The sequence below is a fragment of the Polyodon spathula genome, chromosome 32 (assembly GCF_017654505.1).
Source record: "Polyodon spathula isolate WHYD16114869_AA chromosome 32, ASM1765450v1, whole genome shotgun sequence".
Classification (NCBI taxonomy): Eukaryota; Metazoa; Chordata; class Actinopteri; order Acipenseriformes; family Polyodontidae; genus Polyodon; species Polyodon spathula.
In genome coordinates, this window is record NC_054565.1 from 5,514,447 (window position 1) to 5,530,508 (window position 16,062).

The 16,062-nt window shown below is 38.2% G+C and overlaps 1 protein-coding gene across 1 annotated transcript; it reads left to right on the forward strand.

Annotated features, from left to right (window-relative positions):
* Positions 1 to 3,019: 3,019 nt before the first annotated feature.
* Positions 3,020 to 15,022, forward strand: LOC121303298. The gene is made up of 8 exons (XM_041233888.1): positions 3,020 to 3,095; positions 6,203 to 6,514; positions 8,215 to 8,286; positions 10,877 to 11,197; positions 11,960 to 12,220; positions 12,568 to 12,702; positions 13,053 to 13,102; positions 14,900 to 15,022. The coding sequence occupies exons 1-8, from the start codon at positions 3,020 to 3,022 to the stop codon at positions 15,014 to 15,016; spliced, it is 1,344 nt and encodes a 447-aa protein (XP_041089822.1). The 3' UTR covers positions 15,017 to 15,022.
* The last annotated feature ends 1,040 nt before the right edge of the window (positions 15,023 to 16,062 follow it).

Below are 16,062 nucleotides of genomic sequence, written 5' to 3' on the forward strand. Positions count from 1 at the left end.
TGTGGCTGTCTCTCTGCTTGTGTTTGTGACCGTGTCTCTGTGTCTGTGTGTGAGACTGTCTGTGTCTCTCTGTGTTGCTGTCTGTGTGTGTGGCTGTCTGTATCTGCTTGTGTTTGTGACTGTGTGTGTGTATGTGTCAGTATTTTAGTTTTTTTCCTTTAGTATAAAGTCTGCTAGTAACAGAGGGGACCGCAGACACACTCGCACTGATCTTACACAAATTAAACAGAAATAATGGAGACTATCATCTTTATTACTGTGTAATACACTGTTCACCCCAAACATTTCCAGTCATTTTATTATCAATAAAAAATGATGTGAAACTGAGGGGGCTCAAAACAATGCTGCTTTGAAACTTCACTGTGCACTAAATGCTATTCAGAGTGTATTTACATTTGAATGCTGTAACAAATAGTTTAGATTTGTAATGCAATGTTTCTACAATCGTTTGTACATCTTAATACCAGCAGAATTGTAACAGAGGGGAAAACTGTGTGCAGTTTCAATAAAGCACAGAACGAGCAGTCGTTTGACAGAGTCGAATAGTTGAGGTTCAAAAGAATGGGATATGTCGACTAGTCTCCACTTTTAACTAATAATAATTCTAATGTAAGCCAAGTATGTGATACTGTATAGTGCTCTGTTTGTGAGTCTACTGTTTCATAACACTTTTCTGTTCTATTAATGTTCTAAAATGTCATTTGCATGTTAATGGGGTGGCTTTCGTCTGTCTCGAGTCATGTGACGAGGCATTAGAGGTCGGCTGTCTCTATTGTGTGTTATCCCTACCTCACAGGTGACAGCTTTGAAGTCACTCCCTGCGCTGCAGGTATTTGGGCCCTGCCTCACGCTCACAGTATATGTGGGAACCTAATTCATAGTGTGCTGGAAAGATAAGCACCTGAGAGAGAATGAAACTGGATCTACTGTACAGCAGAATTTTAAAAAGCTTCAGAATGTTACACGCAAGAAGATCCAAATCAATAACAAAGCTGTAATTGAAAAACTTACACAAGACCTTTACAGTTTGAAATGTAGACTGACACTCTCTGCAAAGATTCGCTGAAACATTATGTTGGGGGGTTTTTCAGATTGAATACAGGAAGCCCCCCTGTACCACTGGTTAACCATGTTCAGCTGGAATGTGAGTGAGAAAGCAACAGCCCCTGTATCACACTGCTGAGATAATAAGCCACACAGCATCACCTAATTGTTTGTGTCACAGTGCTCCGCGCTTGCAAGAATATATGTAGGTGTTTGTGGGCTAATAAACCACAAATATGTTCTGTGAGTGCTTGAAGGCGGTAACTGCTGCTGTATTCTGGGTGGGAGAGGAGGTAGTAACAATAAAGTGTTAGACTTGGACTGAGGTTAGAAGCATCAATACCAGGTACCACTGAACTGTATGCGAGGGGAAGCTGTCTTTATACTGCAGTTCCACACACTTTAAACCAGCACTGGGTGAAGCTTTGACTCGGGTAAGTACTGTATACAACATAGTACGCTGCTCGTTTACAACAGGTGCTAAACACTTTTTAAAACTTTTTTCTCCCAAAATGTCACCTTTTCTTATTTGGAAAAAAATGTAATTAAATCTCTCTCTCTCTCTCTCTCTCTCTCTCTCTCTCTCTCTCTCTCTCTCTCTCTCTCTCTCTCTCTCTCTCTCTCTCTCTCTCTCTCTCTCTCTCTCTCTACACACAAACACACAATTAATAAGGCTTAGAAATGACAATCTCAGAATTCAACTTTACAAATTTTACCATTTACATTTTTTGGATGCTTTCCTATTTTAGAGTCTATACATTCACACACTCCTATATAATACTGAACACACACATACATACGTGTGTGTGTGTTTACATACAGTATAGAGGTATAACTGCAGTGCACAGAAATAAAAGCAATGAAAAGTTGGGTTTTTTTGGGATGTAACAAAAGGTTTAAATGATTACAAAATAATTTATTTCAGACAAAGCTCCTTTTCAGTTGTATGGAAAGAAAAGTAAACACAGTGCAGTGTTTTGGTCTGAAACGTCTTTATATATATATATATATATATATATATATATATATATATATATATATATATATATATATATATATAATCATTTAAACCTTTTCTATATACCCCCCTCCAAAAAAAAACACGAGTACAGTTTCTTTATAAATATCATTTAACACACATAGCCGAATGCTTTATTTATTTATTTAAACAACAAAAACCTTTTTCATTGGAATACATATCATTCATTCACATGCATTTCAAATAACAATAAACACAACAGCGTTTTTGCAATAACAGAATAAGCTACTGTAATAACATTACATTTCTTAATAGCGAGTTAATATAACGCGTTAGAGTTTTAATTTGAGTAATAATATCACAGTTACTTTCCGTAAACATTATACGAGTGTTCTCGCTACATTATATGTTCTACATCTAAATGATGTGTTTAAACGAAACGTTGAACCTACGATTTGAAGAACTCAGATTGCACACGCAGTAAAAATGAGGACAGATCCAAAACCTTTTTTTTTCAAAGTTCATGTAGTTTAATACAGACAACAATGACCATAAGCCTTTGCCAAGATATCTGCTTTTTTTATTTTTTGTTTCCTGATACGGGCGAGTTAGAGATAAGTGTCACTATTTTCATGTCTGCTTTATATTGAAAGACTATCTCAATTAAAGTAAATGATTAAGTGCTGTTGGTTTTGTGAACTGTTATAATGAAGCTAGCAAATTGCAATATTTAGTTTGATTTTACCGTGTTAATTTGTTTTGTACATTAATATCCTCCGTAGCTAATGAGAATGCTGTGAGGAGTGCGAATGCGTGCTGGAGATGTTCTGGAGTGCGCAACGAGCCCTACTGTGCTACCGTCTTATTGTTATTTACTGTTTTAATTGTAACACAGTTTAGAACATATAAACGAATAACGACTAATACATTACATTTTATCAGTAACTACCCCAAAACTGCCGGTTCTGTTTTCTCTTCCAGCACACGTGTGACTAAATGGATCAGAGCCCTGCCGCTGTTGTTCTCGCCATAGTACTGTGTCTGTGTTCAGCGGGGACCCACCCTCTAGCAGGTAGCCAATCTTCTCTTACAGATACTGAGAACAAATACTCCGTTTTAAACGCTATTAACATAGACATTTATACCAGACCTGAAAACACTGAAGATTATTTGAATTAAGATTTCGTATTCGGTCACAAATGCCGTTGCTCTGCATTGTCATAGAAGAACACCAGGTGTACCTGGAAGCGAACAATATGAGAATAATTGTTAGTTTTGAATGTTTGTATCTTTAAAAGGCTTTTTTCATTGTAATGTGATTTTACACGGGACGTTTTGTGTATTTCCTCCGTCGTGCATTTAAACACCGTGACATCTGGTCTTAACAGACACTTCAATGAAACTACAGTAGTGTTAATATTATAATCTAACTATATACACCAATCTGTTTAAGAAGACGGTGTACAGTATACTACAGCAGGACGCTATTAGCATATACACATCTGCTGTTAAAAACACGCTTTTAAAAACAGATACATTACGCGTTTCTTTTTTTATAGTGAGTAGACCACTTATTTGCAGTACTAGTATTTATCGGGTGATGCTATGTAGACGACACTAATGTATTATTTATTGAAGGAACCCCACATCAAACAACAGTTCATCAAGGACAGTGTTATAATGAAAAGACACGGCGTCCCGAACAGAGCCACACTGTCTGTTTGATAACCCTCTACTGTGCAGCGATAAACCACAGCTGAGTTTCATGAACGATTGTCAGAGCTCAGGGAATCCGGCTGGATGTTGATCCCCCTCTTTTATTTTTAGTGGGAATCTCGGCGTGACCACAGACCAAAGTGCTGCGTGCAATCCAGCGGGTTCTCTGGTGCTTTAAAATGCTCCAATAAGGCCCAGCTGTGCTCATCCCAGCTCGGAGAGGTTGATAAAATCGTCATTAATGGTTACTTTGCAGGGAGCCCATTGCTATATAAGCAGTAGTAGATAAGGAGGGCTTTGGAATGAAATGGATAGCAGTGGCACTTGAAATAAATTGCTACCGGCTGTTAATATCCTCACTATTAATAGTGATTCTATATTTGTGGGAGTTTAGCGCTCTGTATGAGTCTGGTGTTCTCCACCTCTGCTAGACTGTTTATTTTGAATGGGTTTCCGAAACCCATGGAAACTTGTGGCAACATTAAAAGGCTTCACCTGGAATTAATTGCATTCTATCAGACTTTTCATCGGGTAAGCGCCACTGTGGTGCAGCCCACTATGATGCAGCCTAGGACATATTATCTATTAAATATTAAATCTGTTGTTATGTGACTAATACATGTTGCAGATTATGGGTATGGATATTAGCTTTATTTAGTGATTCTTTTGTATTTCTTTCTTTGTTGTGGAAATGGTTTCTATTATCTAGAATATCTTTATACTCAATGAGTCTCAGACACTGTATTCTTCAATTATTTAATTTTAATTCTCTTTCCCAAATTATAATTTTCTGATGAAAGGTATATGTTGCAAATCAATGTGTTCATATCGCTACAGACACGAGTTTGATTAAGAATTGGACTGTTTAAATGTAACGGTGTGTTTTGTAATTGTATTAATAATACCATTTTCAGAGGGGGTATAACATTTTAAATGCATAAAACTAGAACCGCACACGCTGAATGATTGGGGTTCAGGATAGTGTCATCCTCGCCTTATAATTATGAAATGATCGCATTCCTCTCTGATTTTTTATTATCACACATTGCTTATGTATTAATAACAATTCGATTTATTATATATATAAATCAAGGGGAAGCTAAATTTTGTGATTATTTAACAATAGGTAATTGTATATCATGTCTTGTTACTGGTAATATATTGCATGTTAATCATTCAAAACTTCTCTGTTGATTAGAAAACTTTTTTTCTCCTTATCGTTTTTCATAGTTGCCAACAAATAATTCAACCTGCTATTTGAGTTTCTTTGTTTTTCTTCTTGTTAATCTTTCTGTCCATTTTTGGCCAATATCTTGTAGTCACGCTTTGTTAATGATACTTTCTGTCCATTTTTGGCCAATATCTTTATAGATCAACTTTGTTAATAAAAATATTGGTCCTGTAAGTTTTATTATTGCATCTTCATATGTTTTCATTATAAAACATTACGAAATTAATTCAGCTGTATGACCATCATTAATAATTCGATATACTATAATCATTATATGTTAAGAGTAATATACTCCTGATTAATAATTATATATATATATATATATATATATATATATATATATATATATATATATATATATATATATATATATATATATATATATATACCATTTGTAATGTATAAAAACGGTTTAAATTATTAAAAAAATAAATTTCAGGATGTTAGGGACAAAAGCCCTTCTTCAGCTGTGTAGAAAGTAAAGTGAAATTATATACGTACAGTGTATATGTGTTACTGTAAACGTCTCAATAGTGGCACATTTGAAGACTTTCTGGTAAATGTCCGAAGTAAACATGATAAGGCTTTACTTTGGAAATTTACCAGTGAATCTCAAGAATAACCAAGTGCCGTTGGCGCATGGCCGAATGTTTCGCTTTCGCGCACTATAAGGCTTCAGGAGTCGTGTGTAACTCCTAGTGATACAAGAGTCTACTTTGCTGCAGTAAGTAAGCAAATATATCTATTCGGTGCCTGTAGTTCTTCATAATTTCCGACATTTAACACGATTTTTTTTTTTTTTACAATTGAAAATGAAATATTTCTTGTTTTAAATTCCCATGCAGATTTTCTAAATAAAGGGGATTTAAAATCAAGCATATTTTCACTTTCTGACTATTATCAAAGAACAGACTTCAATTGGTCACATCACAAGCGAGAGGCTTGGAAAAGAACCCAGTAGTATTCCGTGTTGAATAAATCTTCGCCCTTCACAGCATTTCATCACATAGATACATTAGCAAACTAATATGATACATTCAGTGGAAGTTTCATTAAATCAGCTTTTACTGTAAACTATAGAGCTGGTTAGCTCTTATTATAATCAAAGCCTGCCAGAAACTTCACGTGGGTTTCTCTGTCTCAAAACAAGTTTCACTTTTCAAAGACTTGAAGTACACTGGTTGATGATTTCTTTTTTTAGGTAATATTTTGTTTAATTTATGTTTGTACAGGAACAGTGCGCTATGCTCAGACGGGAGATACCGTTGTCCTGCCTTGCAGAAATGCTTCTACGAGGTTCAGAAAATCGATAAATTGGTATTACAACACAGCCTCTGGGACTCGCTCTACTTTATTCACTCTTCAAAGCTCTGGCATAATTCTAACTGGAGAAACAAAGCTTAAGGACAGGACAGAGATTGTGAGCAACTCATCTCTAAGGATACATGAATTGAAAAAAGATGACTTTGGAACGTACACGTGTGATGTTTGCATTGACACAGGCCACTGCATTACAGAATCACGGATTTCCTTGCTTTTAAAAGGTGAGTTCGCGGCTTTGATAACCATGAATGAAGACTCAGTTCAACCCTTTAGCTGCTGTTGAAATGTAACGGAGAATGCAGCAAAGGCATGTGATTTTCATAACAGCATTCGCAGTCTACACGACCTGTTGATTTGTCAGATTAATAATTAATACTGATGGCAGGAAATGTTCAGCCACGTTGTGAGTGCGTTCACTTCAATGCATTGTATTAGATGTTATGTTTAATTGAGATGTATGGGTGCTGTTCATTCAGTCAGAGCTGCTTATTTATTAATGATGCTGATTTTGATCATTGAACAAAAAAAGTCATGTATTGCATGGGTTGTTCAAAAAGAGCCCGGGGTAAGAACGCAGTTTAACTCTTTATTATAGAGCGTCCATCCGAACACATCTCACCAGGTCACATGCTTACAACCTGGAGTGAAGTTTGATACATTTCACCAATGAACACACTGCTAAATAACCACCACATTACTGTTTATGTCGAAAGTAGAAATATGTAGCAACGTTTTAAATACTGTAGCGAGCGCGGGGAAAGACATTAGCTCGATATACGCTCTTTGCAAAGGAGCCGCCTGTCCGAGAAGTCCTGGGTTCGCGCCCGACATCCGCCTGTGTGTGGATTGCCTCTCTTTGTATGAGGCGCGTTAACCGAGATCGCAACAATACATTTGTTCCAACAATCACTAATAAACTACAAAAGGGGTAGGGTCTCGTTTTCATCTTGGCAAATTTGTCAACACCGGCCTGTAAGTCTAATGTTTTCTCGTAATAACCAAAAGATCGCACAATCTCTCATCCCCAGTAGCTGTTCTTTTTAGAGAAATTGATAGTCTGTTTCCAGTGTAAGTTTGCAAAAAAATATATATAATTAATGGTAAATGTACCACTTTCAATGTGACAATGTATCACTTTCTGACATTGCACTGGTCAAGTTTTGGTATGCGTACCACATTCTGATGATGTACCACTTTCAAACACTACACCGGTACCAAACCCCAAAACGCACAGCACAGCCCTACACGAGCCTAAATCTCATTTGATAATCTATGGTACTTTTTCTTTACAACACGTATACTTAATTGTACATGGGTGCAGCAGAAATATTATCCACTAGAAACTGTCCCCAGGGCAACATCTAGTGGATATTCCAGCATGCTGCTAACTGGGCATCAGCAATATTGAGTTTCTTCCACAAGTGAATCCCTCCTTGTCGTCTCGCTGTGTTTCGTTTCTTCTGTTTTCCATCTGCTGTGGCAAACATATCCGACATTTCCCTTTGACTCTTCATGATAGCAATAATATTATATTATAGAAACAGCACAATGCAATGCAATTCTGTGTTGTCAATATAAGCACTGGACAACAATGAACTATCAATCGCAACAGTTGACAACTTCATTCCGTTGACAACTTTATTCGTTTGTGAAGAAAACTTCGACCATCGTATATGTGATTATGTGGAGTGGGGGGTCAAAAAACATGTCGCAACGTGTTTATACTGTCCTGCTGGGATACGTGACTGTTCTCATTGATTCCTTCCTCAAATTGCTTTAGGGAAGTTACAGGTTGAAATGTACTGCAAATGTATTTATTTTGTTTATTTTATTTATTTTGTTTGTTGTATTTATTTTGTTTATTGTATTTATGTAAATTGTGTACTCTTAATGCACTAACACTGCCTAATATTTTTTGAAGACCGTGTGACAGGTTGGTCGAGTGGTGATGTCACAGACCAGGAAGTAACCACACATAGACAAGGTAATGCAGGTGAGTCGCAAATGCGGTAATTATGAACAAAACAAAACACTATTCACAAAACAAAATAAAACACTACACAGAAAACACAACGCACAAAACAAAACACTATAAACACTACACACAAAACAAAACACTACACACAAAACACAATGCACAAAACAAAACACTATAAACAAAACACTGCACACAAAACACTACACAGAAAACACAACGCACAAAACAAAACAATATAAACAAAACAAAACGCACAAAACAAAACACTAGGCACAAAACACTACACAGACAACACAACGCACAAAACACAGCAAACAAAACACTACACACAACACTACACACAAAACAAAACGCTATGCACAAAACACTACATAAAAAAAACACTACACAGAAAACAAAACACTACATAAAAAAACACTACACACAAAACAAAACACTATGCACAAAAAAACAAAACACTACACAGAAAACAAAACACTACATAAAAAAACACTACACACAAAACAAAACACTATGCACAAAACAAAACACTACACAGAAAACAACGCACAAAACACAGCAAACAAAACACTACACACAACACTACACACAAAACAAAACGCTATGCACAAAACACTACATAAAAAAAACACTACACAGAAAACAAAACACTATGCACAAAACAAAACACTACACAGAAAACAACGCACAAAACACAGCAAACAAAACACTACACACAACACTACACACAAAACAAAACGCTATGCACAAAACACTACATAAAAAAAACTACACACAAAACAAAACACTACACAGAAAACACAACACACAAAACACAGCAAACAAAACACTACACACAACACTACACACAAAACAAAACTCTATGCACAAAACACTACATAAAAAAACACTACACACAAAACAAAACACTATGCACAAAACAAAACACTACACAGAAAACACAACGCACAAAACACAGCAAACAAAACACTACACACAAAACAAAACGCTATGCACAAAACACTACAAAAAAAAACACTACACACAAAACAAAACACTATGCACAAAACAAAACACTACACAGAAAACACAACGCACAAAACACAGCAAACAAAACTCTACACACAACACTACACACAAAACAAAACAAAACGCTATGCACAAAACACTACATAAAAAAACACTACACACAAAACAAAACACTACACAGAAAACACAACGCACAAAACACTGTGCACAACACAAAACACTATAAACAAAACAAAACAAAAGCGCACAGTAAATAAACACACAATCTTCTAACAAGTAGCTTACTGGTGTAACGCCAGCACGAATAGCAATTGTTATTTGGTCACACTTTAAAGTAGTGGCTGCAAATTTATAATGAATTAATGTATAAATACCACAGGAATTTCACCTGAGTATCTCATGCACTTCCTCTGAGTTCCTACATTATTATCACATGTATAACAGTTAAGGTTAGAGACAGGGTTTGGGTTAGGGTTAGGGTTAGGTATAGGGGTTGGGTTAGGGTTAGGGATAGGGGTTGGGTTAGGTTTAACGTTAGGGATAGGGTTTGGGTTAGGGTTTTAGCGTTAGGTATAAGGTTTGGGTTAGGGTTAGCGTTAGGGACAGGGGGGGTTAGGGTTAGGGTTAGGGTTAGGGATAGGGTTAGGGATAGGGCTTGGGTTAGGGTTAGGGATAGGGGTTGGGTTAGGGTTAAGGTTAGGGATAGGGTTAGGGTTAGGGTTAGGTATAGGGGTTGGGTTAGGGTTAGGGATAGGGGTTGGGTTAGGGTTAGGGTTACGGTTAAGGTTAGGATAAGAAAACGGGTTGGATTTGGGTTATGGTTAGGTGTTAGGTTAAGGTTAGGGATAGGGGTTGGGTTAGGGTTAGGGTTAGGGTTAGGGTTAGGGTTAGCGGTTGGGTTAGGGTTTATACATGTGATAACATCAGAACTCAGAGGAAGTGCATGAGATATTCAGATGGAATTTCTGTGGTATTCATAGATTAATTCATTAGGAATTTGCAGCTGTTATTTTAAAGTGTTCTCGTTATTTTTATATCTTGCTTCTCACTTTCCTCCTCTCTGAACAACCAAACCTGAAGAGAGGCCGATCCACTCTTTATATATACAGGACCATCTCCACATTAGTAATTGCTTCATTAATCTGGAGATGGGCACATTATACACGCGATTATTTAGATGGGAAATTCAAACCCCATCCATGCTGTGAATCAATAATAACAATCAATACCTTTAAATCATAATAATACAACACAAAATACAAATAAACATACTGAAGTGCCCTACTTACTTTGTATTCACTGTTTTTACATTGCACAGTTGACTATTAGATTTTCATTTAGGCTGAAGGCTGATTTGTTCTCTGAAGCCTTTGGAGTGTCAATGTATTTTGTGTTTTATTTCACTTGTATTCTTAGTTTTTTATTAGGAAGCGCTGCTTTGAGATGGCTTTGTTATGAAAGGTGCAATATAAAAATGATTTGATCAATAGGTGCTTGGTGAATGCAGAACAAAAGCAGTACGATTTAAGACAATTTTATTTTCCAGAACCACTTCATCACTTTGTCAATGGCGCCTATAATTATTTTTAATGAACAGCTCCAGCATTGGATCCCAATACCACAGAGACAGTGTATGTCACGGAGGGAGAATTCGTTCAGCTTCCCTGTGTTGGGATATCAAACCGAACGGAAGGCAGGCATGTGGAATGGTCATTTCAAGCGATTTGGGATCAGAGCCAAACCCTTCTCAATGTGTCTGCACCAGCGCACCCCACAGCCAACCCCAGAGAGAGAGTGAGTCTGCTGCCCAATGCTTCCCTTCTCATCCAGGGAGTGCAGAGGCCCAACACAGGCACTTACCACTGCAGGGGGGACCAGCAAGAGAAATACCACATGCTTACTGTGTGTGTTTTAACAGGTAAGGGCTAGCTCGCGACTGACCCTGATTGTGCATTTTGAATTTTCACAGCTACCTCAATAACAGAAAACCCTTCGAAGTGTGGGTAACGAGTGATCCACCCTGATATTTAATAAAATAATTAAAAAAACAGCTGCATTTCCAAATCACGACAGTTTGGCCACAATGGTCAATGAGGGCTGGTGTAGAGGTTCATTTGGTGGTAGTCATGTGTTTACAATGAAATGCAAAGCTGTCTAATGTAAAGTGTCACACGGTGGTCACGTGGAAGGATTCAAATACCAAGGATGTGATACAGAACTGGAACAGGCCCTCTACGAGAAAGACCTGCAGTCAAAACTAGGAGAGGTACGAGCACTGATGGCCTTCTCTCATTTGCACGTTTAGATTTTGTCTGAGGCACGGTCATGTCTTCTCTCCAACACCTTGCAGATTGTGAAAAGACATTTACATAGAATATAGAGGGCTCAGCTGAATTGATTTTAACAGTGGTTCATTACATACTGCCGCTGTTTATCTTAGTCAAATAAGGCCTAGGTTGTGGAATCCCACATCCCTCTGTGTCTGACTGTATATAGGGTTATAACTTCAGGGAGGTTTCTGCTTCAGTGATTTTAAGCAGCAGCAGTTTTTAGATCTGCCACTGATCAGTTGAATATAGACCCCAGTTTACTGTGTCTTGAACGTTATGTGGTTGAAACAGTAAGTACACAACGATTAGGGGTGGAGTGAAAATGTATTCGCGTCCTTGTTTGTTTCCAGTGAAAGCGAACACGTCTAGCCCTGTTTCTAAAGGCACAGAGGTCAGTGTGAGCTGCTCCCTGCTCTGTGGTCACACTCCCCAGGACGCTGTGCTTCAGTGGATGGACAGTAATGGGACCCTGCTGGAATCACACACAACTCTTTCTGCTGGTCCCAGTGCAGAGCTGGCGATTCCCAGTGCCTACAATACAACCCTGAGGTGCCGATTACAAGTTAAAGAACGAGAGAGAGCCAGCGTGGAATACACCATACCCATCCATGGTAGCGTGATTTTTTTATACACCTGTGAAATTGTCCCCACCCCTTCAGAGCCTTTGTTCCTGTCATTAACCAACCAGCTGCTTCCCCCATTGACTGACATGCCTTCTAGCCAGTGACACTGCTGAGGAGGAATGACCTGCGCCAGGCTACCTAAAAGGAAGCCATGTTAACTAAGAGTTATTTCATGTAGACTGGTACCACATAGAATTTTTAAAATGAAGATTCAAACTGCATGGTCCTACCAAGTGACTAAGAGTGCATGACTGCAGACAGAGCCAATGTCCTTTACCTCTCTAAATGAACAATAATCAAAGAAAAGCTAAATGACATGCTGCAATGTTTTACAGTAACAGAAGAGCAGAACAGGATTGCGAGCAATCAGACTGTCCTCCTCCCTGTGCTGCTGGGAATAGCTGCTGTTTGTGTAGCGATCGTTGCCGTCTTAATCCTGCTTTTCAGAGGCAGAAAAACAGGAGACAAAGGTAACTTATTAATGTATAATATATTCTTTATTTAACCTTGTAGAAACCTTTTGAGGTTGTGACCTGGCCAAGAGACGAAGCTCAAGAATAATACAAAAACAAAAACTTCACAGACATGCAAAGAAGTCCTAGAGTTCACAAGATTATGAAATCTCAAACAACATTGCATTGCTGTGCTGTCAATGGGATTCTTTGTGCCGGTGGTTGTTCCAGACTGTACCATGCTGTGTTAACACAGGGCAGTGGGATTTGAATGGCACAGATTTTCCACTTGTTGTATAATGTCCAGTGATATGCTGCTTATTTATAAGGCACTATTGCCCAGTTTTGAATTTATTTTATTTTTTTAGAAAATGATGTCGTTGGTGTTGAGCTGAATTCTGCAAGCCAAGTCCACGAGGTACGAGTAACCTGATTCTCAAAGCTGCTTACTCCAAAGTCACATTGATCTAGGTCACAGTGATCCACTTTCTCACGGTGCGAATACCTGTAATGTGTTGTGTACATCACCAGTGAGGCTACGTAAGATCGGAGAACAGCTGGAGTGTTCTTTCCTCTGTGTTTATTGTGTTTGGTATGGGTGCTGTGTTCTTTCCTCTGTGTTTATTGTGTTTGGTACGTGTGATCGGAGTATGGCTGCTGTGTTCTTTCCTCTGTGTTTATTGTGTTTGGTATGGGTGCTGTGTTCTTTCCTCTGTGTTTATTGTGTTTGGTATGGGCGCTGTGTTTCCTTTCCTCTGTGTTTATGGGCGCTTGTGTCTGTGGTATGGGCGCTGTGTTTCCTCTGTGTTTATTGTGTTTGGTATGGGCGCTGTGTTTCCTCTGTGTTTATTGTGTTTGGTATGGGCGCTGTGTTTCCTCTGTGTTTATTGTGTTTGGTATGGGTGCTGTGTTCTTTCCTCTGTGTTTATTGTGTTTGGTATGGGCGCTGTGTTTCCTCTGTGTTTATTGTGTTTGGTATGGGTGCTGTGTTTCCTCTGTGTTTATTGTGTTTGGTATGGGCGCTGTGTTTCCTCTGTGTTTATTGTGTTTGGTATGGGTGCTGTGTTCTTTCCTCTGTGTTTATTGTGTTTGGTATGGGCGCTGTGTTTCCTCTGTGTTTATTGTATTTGGTATGGGTGCTGTGTTCTTTCCTCTGTGTTTATTGTGTTTGGTATGGGTGCTGTGTTCTTTCCTCTGTGTTTATTGTGTTTGGTATGGGCGCTGTGTTTCCTCTGTGTTTATTGTGTTTGGTATGGGTGCTGTGTTCTTTCCTCTGTGTTTATTGTGTTTGGTATGGGCGCTGTGTTTCCTCTGTGTTTATTGTGTTTGGTATGGGCGCTGTGTTTCCTCTGTGTTTATTGTGTTTGGTATGGGCGCTGTGTTTCCTCTGTGTTTATTGTGTTTGGTATGGGCGCTGTGTTTCCTCTGTGTTTATTGTGTTTGGTATGGGCGCTGTGTTTCCTCTGTGTTTATTGTGTTTGGTATGGGCGCTATGTTTCCTCTGTGTTTATTGTGTTTGGTATGGGCGCTGTGTTTCTTCTGTGTTTATTGTGTTTGGTATGGGCGCTGTGTTTCCTCTGTGTTTATTGTGTTTGGTATGGGCGCTGTGTTTCCTCTGTGTTTATTGTGTTTGGTATGAGTGCTGTGTACGGCAGGATGACTGTTGAAACCCAGGCTTGCTTCATGTATCCGGAATACTCTTGGAAGCTGTTGCCTATCCTGGTTAAAGATTTCTTTTAAATACAAAAATCCAATCATATTCAATTAAATGTATGTTCCTATTTGGATAAATGGTCAACAAATATCACTTCATGTATCAGCTGATCAGACCAATGAATGAAGAAACTGGCTTCTTTGTGTTTTTATAAATAATTATACCTTGGTATGTGTTTGAAATATCTCGGTTATCTTAATTGATTCGAGGCGCTGATACTGAATATTAGAGTGATTATTTACTTTCGTTATCTTAACTAACCTATTCCTCTTGTTTCGAATCGCTTCATGCATTATTTTTTAATGTGGTGTGGGGAGCAGGTTCTCGTTACACTCTGGTGCACCTGCTGGTCTTGGAGATCAGAGATATATTTGAGAGTGGAGTAGAGGCCACAAGCTCTTTAAACTTCTAAGAAGTCCCCAGGATGTGACGACTGAAACAGAAAATGATACAGACTGAATCTAAGACAGCCGTGCCTTTTTATTTTTATTTGTTTCTCAGGAGGAATGTGAAATTACTTACGCTGCACTAGAAATTAGAGAGCCAGCCAGCACCAAGAGGAGAGGAAAGATCCACCATGAAGTTATTTACTGTCAAATTGAAATAAACAAACTGTGAAGAATGAAAAAGATCCTGTGTTTTTACTGTGTAAAAAAATATCTTCAATTAAAAGTGTTATCAAACAAACCTTTGTTACCATGCTTGAAAGCAGACCATGAGCCAATCGAATTCCAGTGCCCTGTCAGTATATGGGGATTCTGCAGGTTACATAACAGGCTGTTAACAGATCCTTTCACTTCATTAAACTCTCTCTATATATTTTATAAATACACTGACCTGCTTTTAGCATTGCAAGACCACTTTCATTTTTATTTAAATTAAAACAGGATTTGAAAAAGAAAGAAAAAAGCAAGCCTTTCAACCCCTTGCATATTATTTGCATCCATAATTTAAACAGTGTATTATAGTGGTAGCGCTCATTTGTGTACAAAATGCAAGCTGGGGTTGACAGCTCCAGATTGCAGAGAAACACATCGTTTATTCTGCTCACATTGTGACACTGACCCAAATCACCTCTGCTGTTTAAATTGAGGTGCACTCTGTGGTCTTGTTCACATTTGCAATACACATTTGGTTTTAATTTAATGACCCTCTTTCTGGTACGTTACAAAAATATATCAAATACAAACCCTACTGAATGTTTTATTGTATAAAGGTGAGAAAATGTAAACGAGAAGCTTTTAAAAAATATAGTGGATAAGTATTATCAGAATATTTGATGATGCAATAGACAACAACATGCAAAAATAATTACATTTGAAAGAAGACATTTTGCCAAATGCTTCTTGCTAGTGAAAGGTTTTGTAGCTTTTTAATGTTGAAGAGAAGCCTACACTTTATTCAGAAGCCAACTAAATAATACTGCAGTCTGGCACGTAAAGAAATTCAGGAAAAGCAGCTGACTGCCCATTCCCCTCCAGACAGCACTGCAGCCTCATAGCGCCCCCTCCTAGCATTACTGCAGTCAGACCTGCCAGCGTGGCAAAGAAGTACTTCTCCAGGGGAAGTCCAAACAGGATGGGGAGAACCTGCCAAAGAAAGAGAGGCGCAGGTGCTGTTGATTGGTCGTGGAGGTCTTATCACAACCCCCTCCCCTACCTCAT

Bases quoted from the DNA above. Each gene is read 5' to 3' on its own strand.
- LOC121303298 (XM_041233888.1), top strand. From the start codon at position 3,020: ATGGATCAGAGCCCTGCCGCTGTTGTTCTCGCCATAGTACTGTGTCTG. The intron at 6,515-8,214 runs GTGAGTTCGCGG...TATTTTTTGAAG, and splicing joins GATTTCCTTGCTTTTAAAAG to ACCGTGTGACAGGTTGGTCG. The intron at 11,198-11,959 runs GTAAGGGCTAGC...GTTTGTTTCCAG, and splicing joins TACTGTGTGTGTTTTAACAG to TGAAAGCGAACACGTCTAGC.